Genomic DNA, 18083 nt, shown 5'->3' on the forward strand with positions numbered 1-18083 from the left:
ACAGTCAGAAATATGGTATTTCCCTTTGTGCAGTTTTACTGGCATGGATGAGCAATGAAACCAGGTTTTATCCAGCCAAGCGTTCAGGTGTCAGTGGTATTGGAAATAAAGGATCCTTCCTTCCTTCCTTCCTTCCTTCCTTCCTTCCTTCCTTCCTACTTTCCTTCCTTCCTTCCTTCCTACTTTCCTTCCTTCCTTCTTTCCTTCCTTCCTTCCTTCCTTCCTTCTTTCCTTCCTTCCTTCCTTCCTGTCTTCCTTTCTTCCTTCCTTCCTTCCTTCCTTCCTGTCTTCCATCCTTCCTGCCTTCCTTCTTTCCTTCCTTCAATCCTTCCTTCCTTCCTTCCTACTTTACTTCCTTCCTTGATTCCTTCCTTCCTGTCTTCCTTCTTTCCTTCCTTCCATCCTTCCTTCCTGCCTACTACTTTCCTTCCTTCCATCCTTCCTTCCTGCCTTCCTACTTTCCTTCCTTCTCCCTTCCTTTCTTCCTTCCTTCCTTCCATCGTTCCTTCCATCCATCCATCCATCCTTCCTTCCTTCCTTCCTTCCTTCCTGTCTTCCTTCCTTCCATCCTTCCTGTCTTCCTTCTTTCCTTCCTTCCTTCCTTCCTACTTTACTTCCTTCCTTGATTCCTTCCTTCCTGTCTTCCTTCCTTCCATCCTTCCTTCCTGCCTTACTACTTTCCTTCCTTCTCCCTTCCTTTCTTCCTTCCTTCCTTCCTTCCATCCTTCCTACTTTCTTTCCTTCCTTTCATCCTTCCTTCCTGCTTTTTCTACTTTCCTCCCTTCCTTCCTTCCATCCTTCCCTCCTGCCTACCTGCCTTCCTTCTTTCCTTCCTGCTTTCCTACTTTCCTTCCTACTTTCCTTCCTTCTTTCCATCCTTCCTACTTTCCTTCCTTCCTTCCTTCCATCCTTCCTTCCTGCCTTCCGACTTTCCTTCCTTCCTTTCATCCTTCCTTCCTGTCTTCCTACTTTCCTTCCTTCCTTCCTTCTTTCCTACTTTCCTTCCTTCCATCCTTCCGTCCTGCCTACCTACTTTCCTTCCTTCCTTCCTGTCTTCCTTCTTTCCTTCCTTCCATCCTTCCTTCCTGCCTTCCTACTTTCCTTTCTTCCTTCCTGTCTTCCTTCTTTCCTTCCTTCCTTCTTTCCATCCTTCCTTCCTTCTTTCCATCCTTCCTTCCTCCCTTCATACTTTCCTTCCTGCCTTCCCGTCTTCCTTCTTTCCTTCCTTCCTTCCTGTCTTCCTTCCTTCCTGCCTTCCTTCCTGTCTCCCTTCTTTCCTTCCTTCCATCCTTCCTTCCTTCCTTCCTTCCTTCCTTCCTTCCTTCCTTCCTTCCTTCCTTCCTTCCTTCCTTCCTTCCTTCCTTCCTATCTTCCTTCCTTCCCGCCTTCCTTCCTTCCTGTCTTCCTTCCTTCCATACTTCCTTCCTGCCTTCCTACTTTCCTTCCTTCCCCCCTTTCCTTCCTCCCTTCCCTCTCCAGTCATTCAGTCGGCAGACGGGCAGCATCTCAGGTCGTCCGAGGCTGCCTAGCGATCACCTGCTGCCGGCCCCTTTCCTCCCGACGTCTTCGGCGGGCTTCGACGTCCTCACACCGGCAGCAACAAAAGCGGACACCTGTCGCTCTTCCGGTAGGAGGCTGGCCAAACGTGAAGGACCAACGTGGACCGTCCACGACCATCCTTCCTCAGTTGCTGGACTACTGGTCGTTGCTGTTGCTGCTTTTAAGGCGTCCCCGCTTGTTTACGCGCAGGTCGGACAATGGCAGGACGATGGAGATCTCGTCTGGTGCTGCTGTTGGTCTACGTCATCGCGTTACACACAAGGTAAGCTTTGTCAGGTTTCTGCTCATTTATTTCAGCATTTTGTTGATTTTGGAGAAGAAAGTCAGAAGCGGCTTTCTGGTTTCGCGGCGAGATTGATTTGACGCCTCAGTGAGAAAAGAAACGTCAGTCACACCTTTGATGGTTCAGGGCTTGCTTTTGGAACCTTTCCGTGACTTGACTTGGCCAGTGGCATTGAACTTGGGGTTAAATGGATGTTACTGTGGATGCTATTGCACCACTCCTGTTTTAAACCAGAGGTTATTGTTCCTATTGTGAAATAATGCAAACCAGCAATAACAGCCTGTTGTTCCAGCGATCAGGTCTGGTGCTTGTGTGTCATTTTGGTTACAGTTTAAGTGTATACATTAGCTGCCACACTGTGAGGATAAGCGGCATAGAAAACGGATGGAAGGATGGAGAGTTTGTGTCAACGTCGTGACTAAAATATTCTTGGAAAGAAAAAAAGTGACGTGGAGAGAAAGTACTCGGATAAAAGTTCTGCAAGCTTCTTATGGCTTTGCTCCGTTGGCGTTCACGTTTGAGCTCAAATGAGCGACCCGGCACACGAGTCCAACCCCCCAAATCTCTGCCAGTCCAGAATAAGACAGAAGAGAATTCCGTATTCTGTCATATCGTTGATGATTTGTGTGATCCCGGGATGCTTTTATCTGTAATGTCTGCATCCCAGGTCCAACGGCGATTCCAACGCGACACGCAAAGACATCGCAACGTTCACCAAGATCCTGGACAGTCTCCTGGACGGATATGACAACAGGTTGAGACCAGGCTTGGGGGGTACGTTTAAGATCTGAATGCTTGATGTTTGTATTTGATTTCTTTAGCCATTTTTATGCGTGGGAATTCGTTTGCCTAATGAAATCCGTGTTTCCACACAGATCGTGAGACAGAAGTCAAGACGGATATCTATGTGACCAGTTTTGGTCCAGTTTCAGACACAGACATGGTAAGCCTCACTTCAACCCACACTGTGGTCCTTAATGATCCTCAGTGGACTTTGTGACCTGATGAACCCGAATGAGCGTCCAGGAGTGATGATTGATGGGCCTCTGACAAATAAAATCTAATGGATCAGTATTTGAACTCATCACCAGGGTCGCACATGCCTCAGATTCTCTCCAATACACTGAGCACCAGGACTGTGGGGGGCGGGGGGAGGCGGGTGTTGAAGTTAACATTATCTGTATTTAAAATTGCCATTGCCACAAATTTGAAACTCATATTGGTATAAGTTTGTATACTTCTCAGGTATACCTCTTTGAGTGTTAAGTCGCCATGTGATGAATTTAGTGTTATTTGTAAGATGACATCACAGGCCAGTCTCTTACGTTGTTATACTGGTGAATATGTAACGACCTTTTTCAACATCAATTCGCTGCACTGCTGTATCGGCCGCACGGTTCAACGTTAAGAAATAACTAATGAGATCCAGACCTCTATCCCAGGAAAACATGCTAGTAATATGTGACTCTGTGCAACCTAAATCAAAATAATAAACCTAAAGAATCCGATTTTAATGAATGAAAAAATATATTGTGTATTATAAGTATTTTATTTCTATTCTTCTCTATGTCCACAGTCGAGGACATAAAAAAAGCACGGCGTCCTGCCCCCAATTTCCTTCAAAGAAAGTGTGCGTTCGCCATCGTCTTGGTGCCTTAAAAGCTTTCTTCAGTTTTCTGTCACAATCCCAGCGACCGATCCCCCCCACCTGGCTCCACTTAGATTGAAAGTGGACTGAAAGTGGCACAGATGTGAGGGGCCGAGAGACGGGAGTGAAAGCGCCCTCAGAGGAGAGCAATGTGGAGATGGACTAATGTTTCATTCATGCCTCCTGCTCATCAAACTTGCAGAAGATAATTCCACTCCTCCTCCGTGTCCATACTTTTTTTTCTACCTTTGATAGCTTGACTCTGACACGCATGCACATCGGATTGGATGGAATCTGTTAAGGTTTCCTTTTTCCGGATTCTAATGTTTGGTGTTTTTACACCAATGCAAACTCATACATTTGGAATGTGACATTCCGGAGCCTCGAAATAAAACCAACGCACCATTGGTTTACTCAGAAACTCTCAGAAAACCTGGGCCCCCTTTTCATTTCTGGCACCATCTGACCAATTGACATTACATATTTGTAATATTTATATTGGGTTATTCTTTTCTTCTACTTTCAGGAGTACACCGTGGATGTTTTCTTCCGTCAGAGCTGGAAGGACGAGCGATTGAAGTTTCATGGTCCAATGAACATTCTGCCGCTCAACAACTTGATGGCCAGTAAGATCTGGACTCCTGATACCTTCTTCCACAATGGAAAGAAGTCTGTGGCCCACAACATGACAATGCCCAACAAACTGTTGAGGATCATGGAGGATGGGACTCTGCTCTACACCATGAGGTTACTTGGTCAACGTAATTATGTAGTTTCAAATGAACGTGGATCTCGTTAAAAAGCTGAATGAAATATTGCTTTGCGGTGGTTTGGATTGATCTCAGTAGACGGTTTGAATAAATATCAGCTCCCGACTAGAAAAGAGAGAGAACAGGCTTTTTGTGAAAAGATAAATTTTAAGCATAACTTTCACTTTGACAAATATTTATTTGCCTTTGTGACAGAAATATCTAAACAAATACCGAGCTAAACAAATATCTAGCTTGACAAATATATAGCTAAATAAATATCTAAACAAATATCTAGCTAAACAAATATCTAACTAAACAAATATCAAGCTAAACAAATATCTAGCTAAACAAATATCTAGCTTAACAAATATCTAAACAAATATCTAGCTAAACAAATATCTAGCTAAACAAGTATCTAAACAAATATCTAGCTAAACAAATATCTAGCTCAACAAATATCTAGCTAAACAAATATCTAAACAAATATCTAGCTAAACAAATATCTAGCAAAACAAATATCTAGCTAAACAAATATCTAAACAAATATCTAGCTAAACAAATATCTCGCTAAACAAATATCTCGCTAAACAAATATCCAGCTAAACAAATATCTAGCTAAACAAATATCTATCTAAACAAATATCTAGCTAAACAAATATCTAAACAAATATCTAGCTAAACAAATATCTAGCTTAACAAATATCTAGCTTAACAAATATCTAAACAAATATCTAAACAAATATCTAGCTTAACAAATATCTAGCTTAACAAATATCTAAACAAATATCTAAACAAATATCTAGCTTAACAAATATCTAAACAAATATCTAGCTTAACAAATATCTAGCTTAACAAATATCTAATTATGTTGTTTCCAATGAACGTGGATCTCGTTAAAAAGCCGAATGAAATATTGCTTTGCGGTGGTTTGGATTGATCTTAGTAGACGGTCGAATTTTGTCTTTATAGCACTTTACACACGCAGAAGGTCGAGAACTTCCTCATACAATAAAGAAACCAACTCAACCCGACATGAACAAGCACTTTGGCGACGGAGGCACGAAAAACAAAACGTGAATGTTTTGTCCAATAATTTGTGTCCTGCGTTTTTCATCTTTTTGTTAATAAAACATTAAAAATTGGCATGTTTCACACATAGTTGCAAGTAGTGATTAATCAGAACCAATTCATTTGAAAACTGTGATTAATTAATTGACAGCCCTAATTTCAATATGCTTTAACTAATTATAGACCAGGTAGTCTGCCACCAAACAGTCGTAATTAATTCATGTCTGAAAAAAATGCAATATAGAAAGGGATGACTGTTAAAAAAAAGATAATAATTGAGATCATGATATATGATCATGATGATATATGATGATATATAAATATGATTATGTTTTTAATATCCTATCCAGGATCCCAATTGACCATTAATGGGAGCATATATAAACACACTAGAATATATTACATCATACAGAACTCAGAGTCGTACCGTTTGACACCCCCCTACAAGTCAGGTACTCCTTTCACTTTTTCCTTTCTGTTTTTCCCAGGCTAACAGTTCAGGCGGAATGTCCCATGCACCTGGAAGACTTTCCCATGGACTCGCACTCGTGTCCTCTCAAGTTTGGCAGCTGTAAGTGGCAGACAGCGTGGCCTTTGCAGGTCACGTGATGTTTGATTTGGTCTCCATCAGGACCAGAGATGGGTGTGGTTCATGGCTGGTGAGGCACCTCGGAGGTTTTCTTTCACGTTGATACATATCTCTTATCGTTTCATACTTTAGGAGGTAAGATGTGTCTTTATTAGTCAAAGTACTCCAAAGCAGAGTACACAAGCACACAAGAGCCTACAAGTACACAATGAAATACACAAATCAAGAAGGTATATACACTATTTACAGCTGTACAAGTTGATCAAGTCACTGGTTTGTTGCATGGTTTGTTGCTTGTTATTGCACGGTTTATTGCACGGTTATTCTAGAGGATTTTTGGAGCAATTTATATGATGTCTGCCAGCTGCAGGAAGGAAGGATCTGTGATGTCTCCTTCACATACTTTGCATGTATCATCCTGACACCAATGGAGCTCCTTAGTCCTTAGCCAAATTTCCTTAGTCTTCCTAATTCCCATTTATTTGTTTTTTTTTTACTGCTGAAAATTCTCACCATTTATCTGTATATGAAGTCCACACATCCGATCTTTCGCCAGGAAAATTTCTACAACTACTACTACTACTACTTAGTCTACTCAGTCTGATCACCCTCTATTGAGCTTGGGTATCCTCCATCTTCCATCATAAAAATATCTTTAGTATATTTCCTCTTCAGCTGGTGCTGCGCTCCGGCTATGGAATAAAAACTCCTGGAGGCGACCGTATATGAGATATATGGTTGTTGGGTGAATTGGTCTTAGCTACTGTATCTGTATCCATACCTGTACCTGTACCTGTACCCATACCCGTGCCTATACTTAACCATGACTTGTCAATTCAAGGAATTTACCAGAGTGCCACGGTGTCGAACGTAACAAATAGCATTCGTAGAACGGCTTGGTTGATAAGTGTCTCTCTGTGCTTCAGACGCCTACACAAAGAATGAAGTGACTTACATTTGGACGCGGAATGCCTCCCAGTCCGTGGATGTGGCGGCCGATGGATCCAGACTCAACCAGTATGACTTGGTGGGCCAAACTGTCGGCAAGGAGACGATTAAATCCAGCACCGGTAAGCAGTTCTTACCGTGGGCCAAAAATGGGTTGATGAGCTTTTCTTGACTGTTACGTCATTCAAATGAAGACTTAAACAGCAGGTGGCAATTTGTTACAGTCAATAAACTAATTTATGAGGGATTTCTGCTCTGGATTGGAAAATTTTTCCAATTTTTTTTCCAATTGGAAAAAATTGGATGGCAGACAAAGAGTAAATAACAAATCCAACCCAAAGCCGAAACCTAAAAGGAACGCGAAAGTCCAAAATTAATGAACAGAACTGGCAACTCTGGCCGAGTCCAACCTTTGCTAGAAATGAATCCGACATGCTGGCAACAATGCGGTCCAAGGTCCAAGTACTCCTGGACTACTCCGCCTTGATGTACACCGTTGGGGGGTAAGCTAAAAAACTCATCACTCTTGTGTGTGATGATAATCAACCAAATATATGAACTACCAGTGGGCATCAAGGTATACTACTAGCTTGACGGTGTACTACCAGTGGGCATTGAGGTATACTACTAGCTTGACGGTGTACTACCAGTGGGCATTGAGGTATACTACTAGCTTGACGGTGTACTACCAGTGGGCATTGAGGTATACTACTAGCTTGACGGTGTACTACCAGTGGGCATTGAGGTATACTACTAGCTTGACGGTGTACTACCAGTGGACATCGAGGTATACTACTGGCTTCACGCTGTACTACTAGTGGGCATCAAGGTATGCTACTAGCTTGACGGTGTACTACCGGTGGGCATCGAGGAAAACTACTAGATTGACGGTGTACTACCGGTGGACATCAAGGTATACTACTAGCTTGACGGTGTACTACCAGTGGGCATCGAGGTATACTACTGGCTTTACAATGTACTACCAGTGGGCATCGAGGTATACTACTAGCTTGACGGTGTACTACCAGTGGGCATCAATGTATACTACTGGCTTGACGGTGTACTACCAGTGGGCATCAAGGTATACTACTAGCTTGACGGTGTACTACCAGTGGGCATCGAGGTATACTACTGGCTTCACGGTGTACTACCACTGGGCATCGAGGTATATTACTGGCTTGACCGTGTACTACCAGTGGGCATCGAGGTATACTACTAGCTTGACGGTGTCCTACCAGTGGGCATCAAGGTATACTACTGGCTTTACGATGTACTACCAGTGGGCATCGAGGTATACTACTGGCTTCACGTTGTACTACCACTGGGCATCGAGGTATATTACTGGCTTGACGGTGTACTACCAGTGGGCATCGAGGTATACTACTAGCTTGACGTGTACTACCAGTGGGCATCGAGGTATACTACTAGCTTGACGGTGTACTACCAATGGGCATTGAGGTATACTACTAGCTTGACGGTGTACTACCGGTGGGCATCGAGGAAAACTACTAGCTTGATGGTGTACTACCGGTGGGCATCGAGGTATACTACTAGCTTGACGGTGTACTACCGGTGGGCATCAAGGTATACTACTAGCTTGACGTGTACTACCAGTGGGCATCAAGGTATACTTCTGGCTTGACGGTGTACAAGCAGTGGGCATCCAGGTATACTACTGGCTTGACGGTGTACTACCAGTGGGCATCCAGGTATAGTACTGGCTTCACGGTGTACTAGCAGTGTGCATCGAGGTATACTACTAGCTTGACGTGTACTACCAGTGGGCATTGAGGTATACTACTAGCTTGACGGTGTACTACCAGTGGGCATCGAGGTATACTACTAGCTTGACGGTGTACTACCAGTGGGCATCGAGGTATACTACTGGCTTCACGATGTACGACCAGTGGGCATCGAGGTATACTACTAGCTTGACGGTGTACTACCAGTGGGCATGGAGGTATACTACTGGCTTGACGGTGTACTACCGGTGGGCATCGAGGTATACTACTAGCTTGACGGTGTACTACCGGTGGGCATCGAGGTATACTACTAGCTTGACGGTGTACTACCAGTGGGCATCCAGGTATACTACTAGCTTGACGGTGAAATACCAGTGGGCATCGAGGTATATTACTAGCTTGACGGTGTACTACCGGTGGGCATGGAGGTATACTACTAGCTTGACGGTGTACTACCGGTGGGCATCGAGGTATACTACTAGCTTGACGGTGTACTACCAGTGGGCATCCAGGTATACTACTAGCTTGATGGTGAAATACCAGTGGGCATCGAGGTATACTACTAGCTTGACGGTGTACTACCAGTGGGCATCGAGGTATACTACTAGCTTGACGGTGTACTACCAGTGGGCATCGAGGTATACTACTGGCTTCACGATGTACGACCAGTGGGCATCGAGGTATACTACTGGCTTCACGGTGTACTACCACTGGGCATCGAGGTATACTACTGGCTTGACGGTGTACTACCAGTGGGCATCGAGGTATACTACTAGCTTGACGTGTACTACCAGTGGGCATCGAGGTATACTACTAGCTTGACGGTGTACTACCAGTGGGCATCGAGGTATACTACTAGCTTGACGGTGTACTACCAGTGGGCATATAGGTATACTACTAGCTTGACGTGTACTACCAGTGGGCATCAAGGTATACTTCTGGCTTGACGGTGTACTACCAGTGGGCATTGAGGTATACTACTGGCTTGACAGTGTACTACCAGTGGGCATGAATGAATCCATGAATGCTGTGACTCCCCCCTCAGGTGAATACACTGTCATGACTGCCCACTTCCACCTGAAGAGGAAAATCGGCTATTTTGTCATCCAGACCTATTTGCCTTGCATCATGACAGTAATCCTTTCCCAAGTCTCTTTTTGGCTCAACCGAGAGTCTGTGCCCGCCAGAACCGTATTTGGTGAGTCCATATTTTATTACAATTAATATCCATCATTTTACAGCCCAACACCCCTAAAGTTGGAACTACTTTCAACTGAAGAATACACTGTGTGCGGATCAGCGCAACCATGGTACTCCCAACACTGTTGTGACCATCCCGACCTTACATTTACTTTTTAGGCATTTATGGGACTCATATTCTTTTCTCTATTCCTTGCAGGGGTAACCACCGTGCTCACAATGACAACCCTTAGCATCAGCGCCCGTAATTCCCTGCCCAAAGTGGCCTACGCAACAGCCATGGACTGGTTCATCGCTGTGTGCTACGCCTTTGTCTTCTCTGCCCTCATTGAATTTGCCACTGTCAACTACTTCACCAAGCGGGGCTGGGCCTGGGATGGAAAGAGTGTCGTTAATGACAAGGTACACCTGACACGACACTCGGAAGCGCTCCTCTGCAGAAGTCGCCATGAGAATGGTGACAGCTCTCCGAAGGCCTATTCACTCATTCACTCCCAGACATCCCCTTCAATACCGGGGAAAAAAGTTGGTTTCTACCTTTCTCCACTAGAACTTTCAGGGAAATATCAGCTCCCGGCTAGAAAAGGGAGAGAACCGTTTTTTTTGTGAAAAGATACATTTCAAGCATAACTTTCACTTTGTCAAATATTTATTTGCCTTTGTGACAGAAATATCGAACCAAATACCTATCTAAGCAAATATCTATCTAAACAAATACCTAGCTAAACAAATACCTAGCTAAACAAATATCGATCTAAACAAATATATAGCTTAACAAATATCTAGCTTAACAAATATCTAGCTAAACACATATCTAAACAAATATCTAGCTGAACAAATATCTAAACAAATATCTAAACAAATATCTAGCTAAACAAATATGTAGCTAAAGAAATATCTAAACAAATATTTAGCTAAACATATATCTCGCTAAACAAATATCTAAACAATATCTAGCTAAACAAATATCTAGCTAAACAAATACTGAACAAATATCTAACTAAACAAATATTTAAACAAATATCTAGCTAAACAAATATCTGGCTCAACAAATATCTAGCTAAACAAATATCTGGCTAAACAAAAATCTAGCTAAACAAATATCTAAACAAATATCTAGCTAAACATATATCTTGCTAAACAAATATCTAAACAAATATCTAGCTAAACAAATATTTAAACAAATACCTAGCTAAACAAATATCTGGCTAAACAAATACTAAACAAATATCTAGCTAAACAAATATCTAGGTATACAAATATCTAGCTAAACAAATATCTGGCTAAACAAATATCTGGCTAAACAAATACTAAACAAATATCTAGCTAAACAAATATCTCCAAATGTCTCGTTGTGGTATTTTTCTTGCAGAAAAAAGAATCGTCTGTGATGAAGAAGAACAATGCCTATGCGGTGGCTGTGGCTAACTACGCTCCCAACGTCACTAAAGACGCAACGCTAGCCACGGTCTCCAAGGGTGGCCCGAGTGACGCCAACAAGTCTTGCTCAGAGAAGAAACCCGAACAGAACAAGAAGACCTTCAATAGTGTCAGCAAGATCGACCGCATTTCCCGCATCATGTTTCCTGTTCTGTTTGGCAGCTTTAACCTGGTGTACTGGGCCACCTACTTGAACAGGGAGCCGGTTATTAAAGATCTGGATCACGCAAAATGATCCACAGGGACTCCTTCCAAGTCGCTGATCAGGATTTTCCACTTAATTGTATTTTTTGTGATCTAAAAGCTGTTTACATGCATAGAAAATCACCTTCTCACTCACTGTGGGTAACTACTACCACATCCCAAATAGGACCTCGTACATCGTACAGTACGTAACCCCCACTAATATCTGCCAATTTGACCAGGTTCTTTTGTAGCCATAAGTCAGGGATCCAACCACCCGGTCGGGGGAAATCATTTGTAAATAACTACACTGAATGGATATCTATTTTGGAATTGGGGGGCATTATTTTGCTTGTAGCGGAATAGAAAACAGATGGATGGATGTTTGTTGTGAGTGAAGACCCCGTCCCACTTTGTTTGACGGTCCTTGAACGTTCCATCTAACTTCCTCCCACGCTGTAAACGTAAGCTACTATGATGTATCTTTCCTTTTCTTTCTTTCACCACCTACGTATTTGGTCCCAAATGCTGATGCAATGCATAAAGGTAACATTCGGTTACGATATTTTGTGTAAATGTTCATATTCGTTGGTGTGTCCAGGCTCATACTGGTGGATGGTGGGTCTTTATTCAGTTCATGCTTTTAATTGGATGTTGTTCCTGTCATACTTTTAAACAACACATAATAATTAATATCGCTATAATGTATGTATGGTTTGCTGATGTGTTGAAAATCTGTCCTGTTGACTAGCTAGCGCGCTGCTATTGCTAGTGCTGCTAATGCTATTGGGATCCATTCTCATGCCCTCATGCTAAGCTACGGTGCATGCATGACAATCGTTATGCTGGTAGCCCAGGCTCCCGCGACGACAATCATTCCTCTGGCAGTCCAGGCTCTCGTGTTGTTTAAAAGACGGACTGTCAACCGTTTGCTAATCATGCGGTACGTGGTGCATGTCTCTACAATCATTAAGCTAAGGGATTAAGGCTGATTCTTATCCATCCAGGAGGCTGATATACCTGTGCAACCGCATCTCTCGCTACCGGATATGTGGATGATCTGCTTAGTCTTAGACAGTGATAGTAATCTGCCACTGAAACTGCTCTTCTGTCGGGTAAATGCTAAATGTCTTCTAATGTTAACCGTAATGCAGTTGACTTGACGGTAACTATACCTCATTTCAGTAATGTTTGATTTAGTCTAAATTTTCAGTTTGGTTATCATTTATGTTGACACTGGTGCTATTATGATACAGAGTTTTGGTACACATCCCGAATTCTGCAGGGATATTTGACCACAATTCCTAGAATTCATTGAAATAGTTTGGTTTCCTGGCACAGGCTAGCGATTCGGGAAGGCCATTCCAGCAGCTTAGTTCTTGCCCTGCATTGTACATTGCAAGTGTGTATGTGCATTTACATTTGTGGTGGTAGTTCAGTCCAGTTGTTGATTTCAGTTGAATTTGAATAGTTTGGAAGTCGTCCATCTTCATGATTCCAAACTACCAGCTGCAGTCAATCATGACTCCTAGAACTTGGTAGGGCTCGTCAGTTTAGTTTTTTAAGGCCACAGGTAGCACTACGGCATCCAAAACACTAAACGTAGCACCAATACTTTTTGACTTCCATGTCCTCCAATTTAGGCTTCTGGCGAGTTGCGTGAACAAATAACACAGTGCCTAAAGGAAATATGAATATATTCACAAGTTGTTCACATTCTGTGTAGTGGCGTTAGATACCTGCTGATCTCCAAATGCCATCCAGTCGCTGATGGTAATAGATAGAAATATTGGTGCAGAAGAAGGACGGGACTGGTTAGGCTTGGTTATTGGTTATCTTGGACCTACCAAAATGTTCCTTCAGGGTTAGGGTTGGGTTTAGTGCTAAGATTAGGGCTTAGGGTGAGGCTTAAGCATTAGGGCCGGGTTCAGTATTGTTGTTGAAGTTTAAGTCAGATTACAGCACACCACTGACATTACTGCAAATATTTATTTCTGATGTGGTTTTCTTCCCTAAAATACTAGCAATTAATGTCAAAGACAGTGTATGATACATTAGGCCTTCATATTAAATATGTTCCGGAGTTTTTATACCTCACAAGAGGAATTGTTGAATTTTAATGGCCACCCACACGGGAGGCGACGTCACTTCTTCACTTCAGGTGTCTTTAGACGCAGGTCAATCAGCAGGGTTCCATTGATTGACCAATGGGCGGACAGGATGCTAATCCGTATGATTTTATGGAGTTATTTGACATTTCTAAAAAAACGTTCCAGCTCTACCAAGAGTCTTCGATCAACAGCGGCCACTTTTCCTCCTCTGAACTATTTTGCTATCCCCCAATCCCCAATCGCTCGGCGCCCCCCGTGTGCGTGGTTCGCTATGCGTCGGCCATGACTTTGGCCGACTGCAGTCGTTTGTCGCCGACTGTGTGTGGCGCCCATAATAGTTGACACCCAACTGAAGCGTTAAAATGGTTCAAATTGAATGGCAGTTAGCTACCTCGTTCACGTGCGTTTGCCCGACTATTTGGGGAAGCCGTTTCTTGGGGTGGTCACATGACTTTGTACTGTATATGTCACCCAAAAACTTAATGAGTTTGAGTTAAGCACAAAGCTTATATTATATTATTATATATTATACAAAGGTTATATTACAATATTGGAACATCCAAAGTGTTATTCCAGGTTTTCATGTGTTGAATGTCCTGTACGTAAAACACATTTGTCAACATATACTAGACACAATAACTTATAATATAATAGCTATAATAACAATATAATAATATAATAATAGCTTCCCGTCCATCCTAACTAATACTGTACATGTACAATTTGTATTTCTAATTCCACTGTGAGTGAAGAAGATATGCATTTGATGTCAATTTGAGGCCTAACACTCAGTTACAAGTGGGTAAGGGTTGCAAGTGGGTAGGGGTCACAAGGGGGTAGGGGTTACAAGTGGGTAGGGCTCACAAGAGGGGTGTTACAAGGGGGTAGGGGTTACAAATGGGTAGGGCTCACAAGTGGGTAGGGGTCACAAGGGGGTAGGAGTTACAAATGGGTAGGGGTCACAAGTGGGTAGGGATCACAAGAAGGTAGAGGTCCCAAGAAGGTAGAGGTCACAAGTGGGTAGGGTTCACAAGTGGGTAGGGGTCATAAGTGGGTAGGGGTCACAAGTGGGTAGGGGTCACAAGAGGGTAGGGGTTACAAGAAGGTAGAGGTCACAAGTGGGTAGGGGTTACAAGTGGGTAGGGGTCACAGGAGGGGGTGTTACAAAGGGGTAGGGGTTACAAATGGGTAGGGCTCACAAGTGGGTAGGGGTCACAAGTGGGTAGGGGTTACAAGTGGGTAGGGGTCACAAGTGGGTAGGGGTCACAAGAGGGTAGAGGTCACAAGTGGGTAGAGGTCACAAGTGGGTAGGGGTCACAAGAGGGTAGGGGTTACAAGTGGGTAGGGGTCACAAGAGGGTAGGGGTTACAAGAAGGTAGAGGTCACAAGTGGGTAGGGGTTACAAGACGGGGTGTTACAAGTGGGTAAGGGTCACAAGAGGGTAGGGGTTACAAGTGGGTAGGGGTCACAAGAGGGTAGGGGTCACAGAGGGTAGGGGTTACAAGAAGGTAGAGGTCACAACTGGGTAGGGGTTACAAGACGGGGTGTTACAAGTGGGTAGGGGTCACAAGTGGGTAGGGGTTACAAGGGGGTAGGGGTTACAAGGGGGAGGGGGGTACGGGTCATGGTTTAAGGTCAAATGTCTGACTGGAGCCCCCTGGACATGAAATAGCCCCCCATAGTCACCTTTGCAGGTGTATTACCTAACAGACCAGACATGCTAAGATCAGATATGGCGGTTAGAACATACATTTATGTGGGAATGTGGGAATGTGGGAATGTGGTATCGCTGACTTGAAGTGTTAGCTTTGATGGAATGACATTGTAACCTGCTGACCCCCACCAGTGTTCCTGTGTTGTTGTTATCCAAGACAATTAAAGAAACACCAAGTGAAGTGCGGTGTCTTATTGGTGTCACGTTGAGGAACGGTTGTGACCCCAGGATGGAGATACAGGAGCGTAGTGCAGGTAAGAAGTCTTAATACCACCACTAGCAGTTGCGGCAAATCACAATAGGAGGGGCTTCCTTCCGAGGTGGCAAAAAAGGAAAACTAGATCATGGAGCAGCAGACAGCATCCCAACTTATTAGCAGACATTCATCCAAAGCCAACAAACATTCCCAATGAGACGCTCTCCTGAAGAAGCTAACTAATTCCAAATCACCAGCAGCTGTGACTCGCAGCTTCCGTAGAGATGCAGTAAAGGCCGCTGCAAATAGCACAAAACAGGAAGTACTTGCAAAATAAAACAGGAAATAAGGAGAAGAAACGAAAGAATTCAACACGCCACAAAAAAACAACAAAAAAACAACAACCTTAAACTGTATTATGGAAAGCAGGAAGTGAACAAATGTAACATTTACTGATTGTAAAAGTACCAGATGGAGGGGTAGGATTTAATAAGCTTTGCTTCTTCCTACTCCTTTTGGACATGTGGAACTGGGAACTGATTATGGGATGCACTCAATTGGAATCTGATGCATGTTCAAATGAAATTAAACCATTACCATTACTATTGGGAAACAAATATTTCACAACTTTCTGATACACCTTAAAGCAGGGGTCTCAAACACGCGGCCCACGGGCCAAATGTGGCCCGCAGGACACTAGTTTGAAAGTTTAATGTTAGTGCGGCCCGCGCAAGTTTGATATGGATGCTGTATGGTATCATGTACCCAGAAAAAAGTATTACGTTTGATTCATGTTCATGTTAAAGGTTAAATAACTGTTAATAGTTATCCTCCCTATGCGTGTGGAAGTGGTAAGTTTTTGGCTATTTAAGTTTAAAGGAAATAACTTGAAGGCTACCGTTTAGGTCGCTAGCTCTCTAGTTTGCGAGTTAGCATGTGTCTCACGACCCTGCAGTTGCGCAATATGTTGTAAATAAAAAGAGTATAAATGTGACTATAGTCGTGTTTTGTCATGTCTACAGGGCTCTAATAATGCTTTGTTCATTTTAATCTGAAAAAAATCATTTGTCTACCCACCAACTATATGTTGTTTCTTAAGTTTTTATTATTATATTTATTTATTTATTTATTACTGATTGATTGATTTTCTTTATTCTTGATTTGTTTATTTATTTTTCATCTTATTTTGTGTAGAAAAATAAAAATGAAGATATTTGAGAACAGTGGAATGTTTTATCAGAGCTTTTCTTGTAGAAAATTGGAACCAAAGCAAAGTTTTTTAAATTCTTTTGTTTTTAATAAATGTGGGTTTTTTTGGAAAACCTGATGCGGCCCAGTCTCACCCAGAGCTCCAGTGGCCCTTAAGTAAATAGAGTTTGAGACCCCTAACTTAAAGTATTCCGCATACTTTATTAGCAAGGCTGGGTGATACATGATGACATGATTGTGTTTTTTTATTGTGTTCAATATTATTCCACTTTTAGTCTGTTAGCTAGCTTTGTTTTTTACGCTGAACAGGTAGAAAGTAAGAGGACTAAATGCGATGATGGCAGCAAAAAAAGGTGAAGACAAGAGGGCAAATGTGCTGATGTGCTGTGGGCATTGTTTCATCCTCTTGAGCAGCGCCAGTCAGCGGAACTCTGCTCTCAGCACTTTGGGGGGGGGGGGGGGGTCTTTTTTTTTGTCCAGTGTCTTTATGCGTCAGATACACTATATCTGACTCACGCAGACGTACACACACAACATCAGCATTAAATCCAGCCCTGCATAAACAGCATTTACATAGAAACCAGGCTTGCTAACCGAGCTAGCTGAGCTACTTGAGGCTGAAGGCTATTTGAGTCGGAACCACGGCCAGAAGAAGTGACCTACATGGGAAAGCTCCTGTCTCGTATTTCTTCTATGACATTTGATTAATTCATCCCCAACAGTCTATTATCCTTACTCTGTAGTTTATGCTGTTTCTTGGTTTATTTCAGCTTCCATGTAATCTGCCCAGGGCCTTCAGAATCAGGAGTGCTGGCCCTTGTCACACTATTTTTTAGTTTTAGCCAATCAGGCTTCAAATTCTCAGAGGAGAACGAAGTATATGTACTTGACTTCAACTCTTAGATTTGTGGTCATGTTATGAGATTAATATGGATTGTGAAGTGGGTGATATGTTGGAGTGTGGATGTTTGGACTGAAGCTTTAGTCACCTTTAAGTCCTTCTATTTAGGCTTGCTACATTTAGTCTTGGCTTCACTCGCCTTTTATTGGTGCAAAGTTATGCAATATGGAAGTCTGGCCTTTTGAATACTGCTGTTGAATATGATCTATCATTAGTCCATCACTGTAATGTCAACAATAAATGGATGGATGGATGGATGGATGGATGGATGGAAGTGGAGAACAATAAATGGATGGATGAATGGGTAGATGATGGATGGATGGTTGGATGGATGGAAGTGGAGAACAATAGATGGATGGATGGATGGTTGGATGGATGGAAGTGGAGAAAAATAAATGGATAGATGGTTGGATGGAAGTGGAGAACAATAAATGGATGGATGGATGGAAGTGGAGAACAATAAATGGATGAATGGATGAAGTGGAGATCAAGAAATGGATGAATGGATGGATGGAAGTGGAGAACAATAAATAAATGGA

At 42.8% G+C, this 18083-nt stretch overlaps 1 protein-coding gene across 2 annotated transcripts; it reads left to right on the forward strand.

Annotated features, from left to right (window-relative positions):
* The first annotated feature begins 1461 nt into the window (after positions 1–1461).
* On the forward strand, positions 1462–14328 carry gabra2a (gamma-aminobutyric acid type A receptor subunit alpha2a). Of its 2 annotated transcripts, XM_058078499.1 has the most exons (10): positions 1477–1627; positions 1750–1822; positions 2511–2617; positions 2719–2786; positions 4018–4238; positions 5800–5882; positions 6827–6970; positions 9636–9788; positions 9990–10192; positions 11163–14328. In XM_058078499.1, exons 2-10 carry the CDS (start codon positions 1758–1760, stop codon positions 11463–11465), a joined length of 1347 nt encoding a protein of 448 aa, XP_057934482.1. In that variant the 5' UTR covers positions 1477–1627; positions 1750–1757; the 3' UTR covers positions 11466–14328. The 2 variants fall into 2 exon arrangements, with proteins under 2 accessions (XP_057934483.1, XP_057934482.1); XM_058078500.1 differs by lacking the exon at positions 9636–9788 and having other exon boundaries at positions 1462–1822.
* Positions 14329–18083: the final 3755 nt, after the last annotated feature.

The sequence above is a fragment of the Doryrhamphus excisus genome, chromosome 7 (genome assembly GCF_030265055.1).
Source record: "Doryrhamphus excisus isolate RoL2022-K1 chromosome 7, RoL_Dexc_1.0, whole genome shotgun sequence".
NCBI lineage: Eukaryota > Metazoa > Chordata > Actinopteri > Syngnathiformes > Syngnathidae > Doryrhamphus > Doryrhamphus excisus.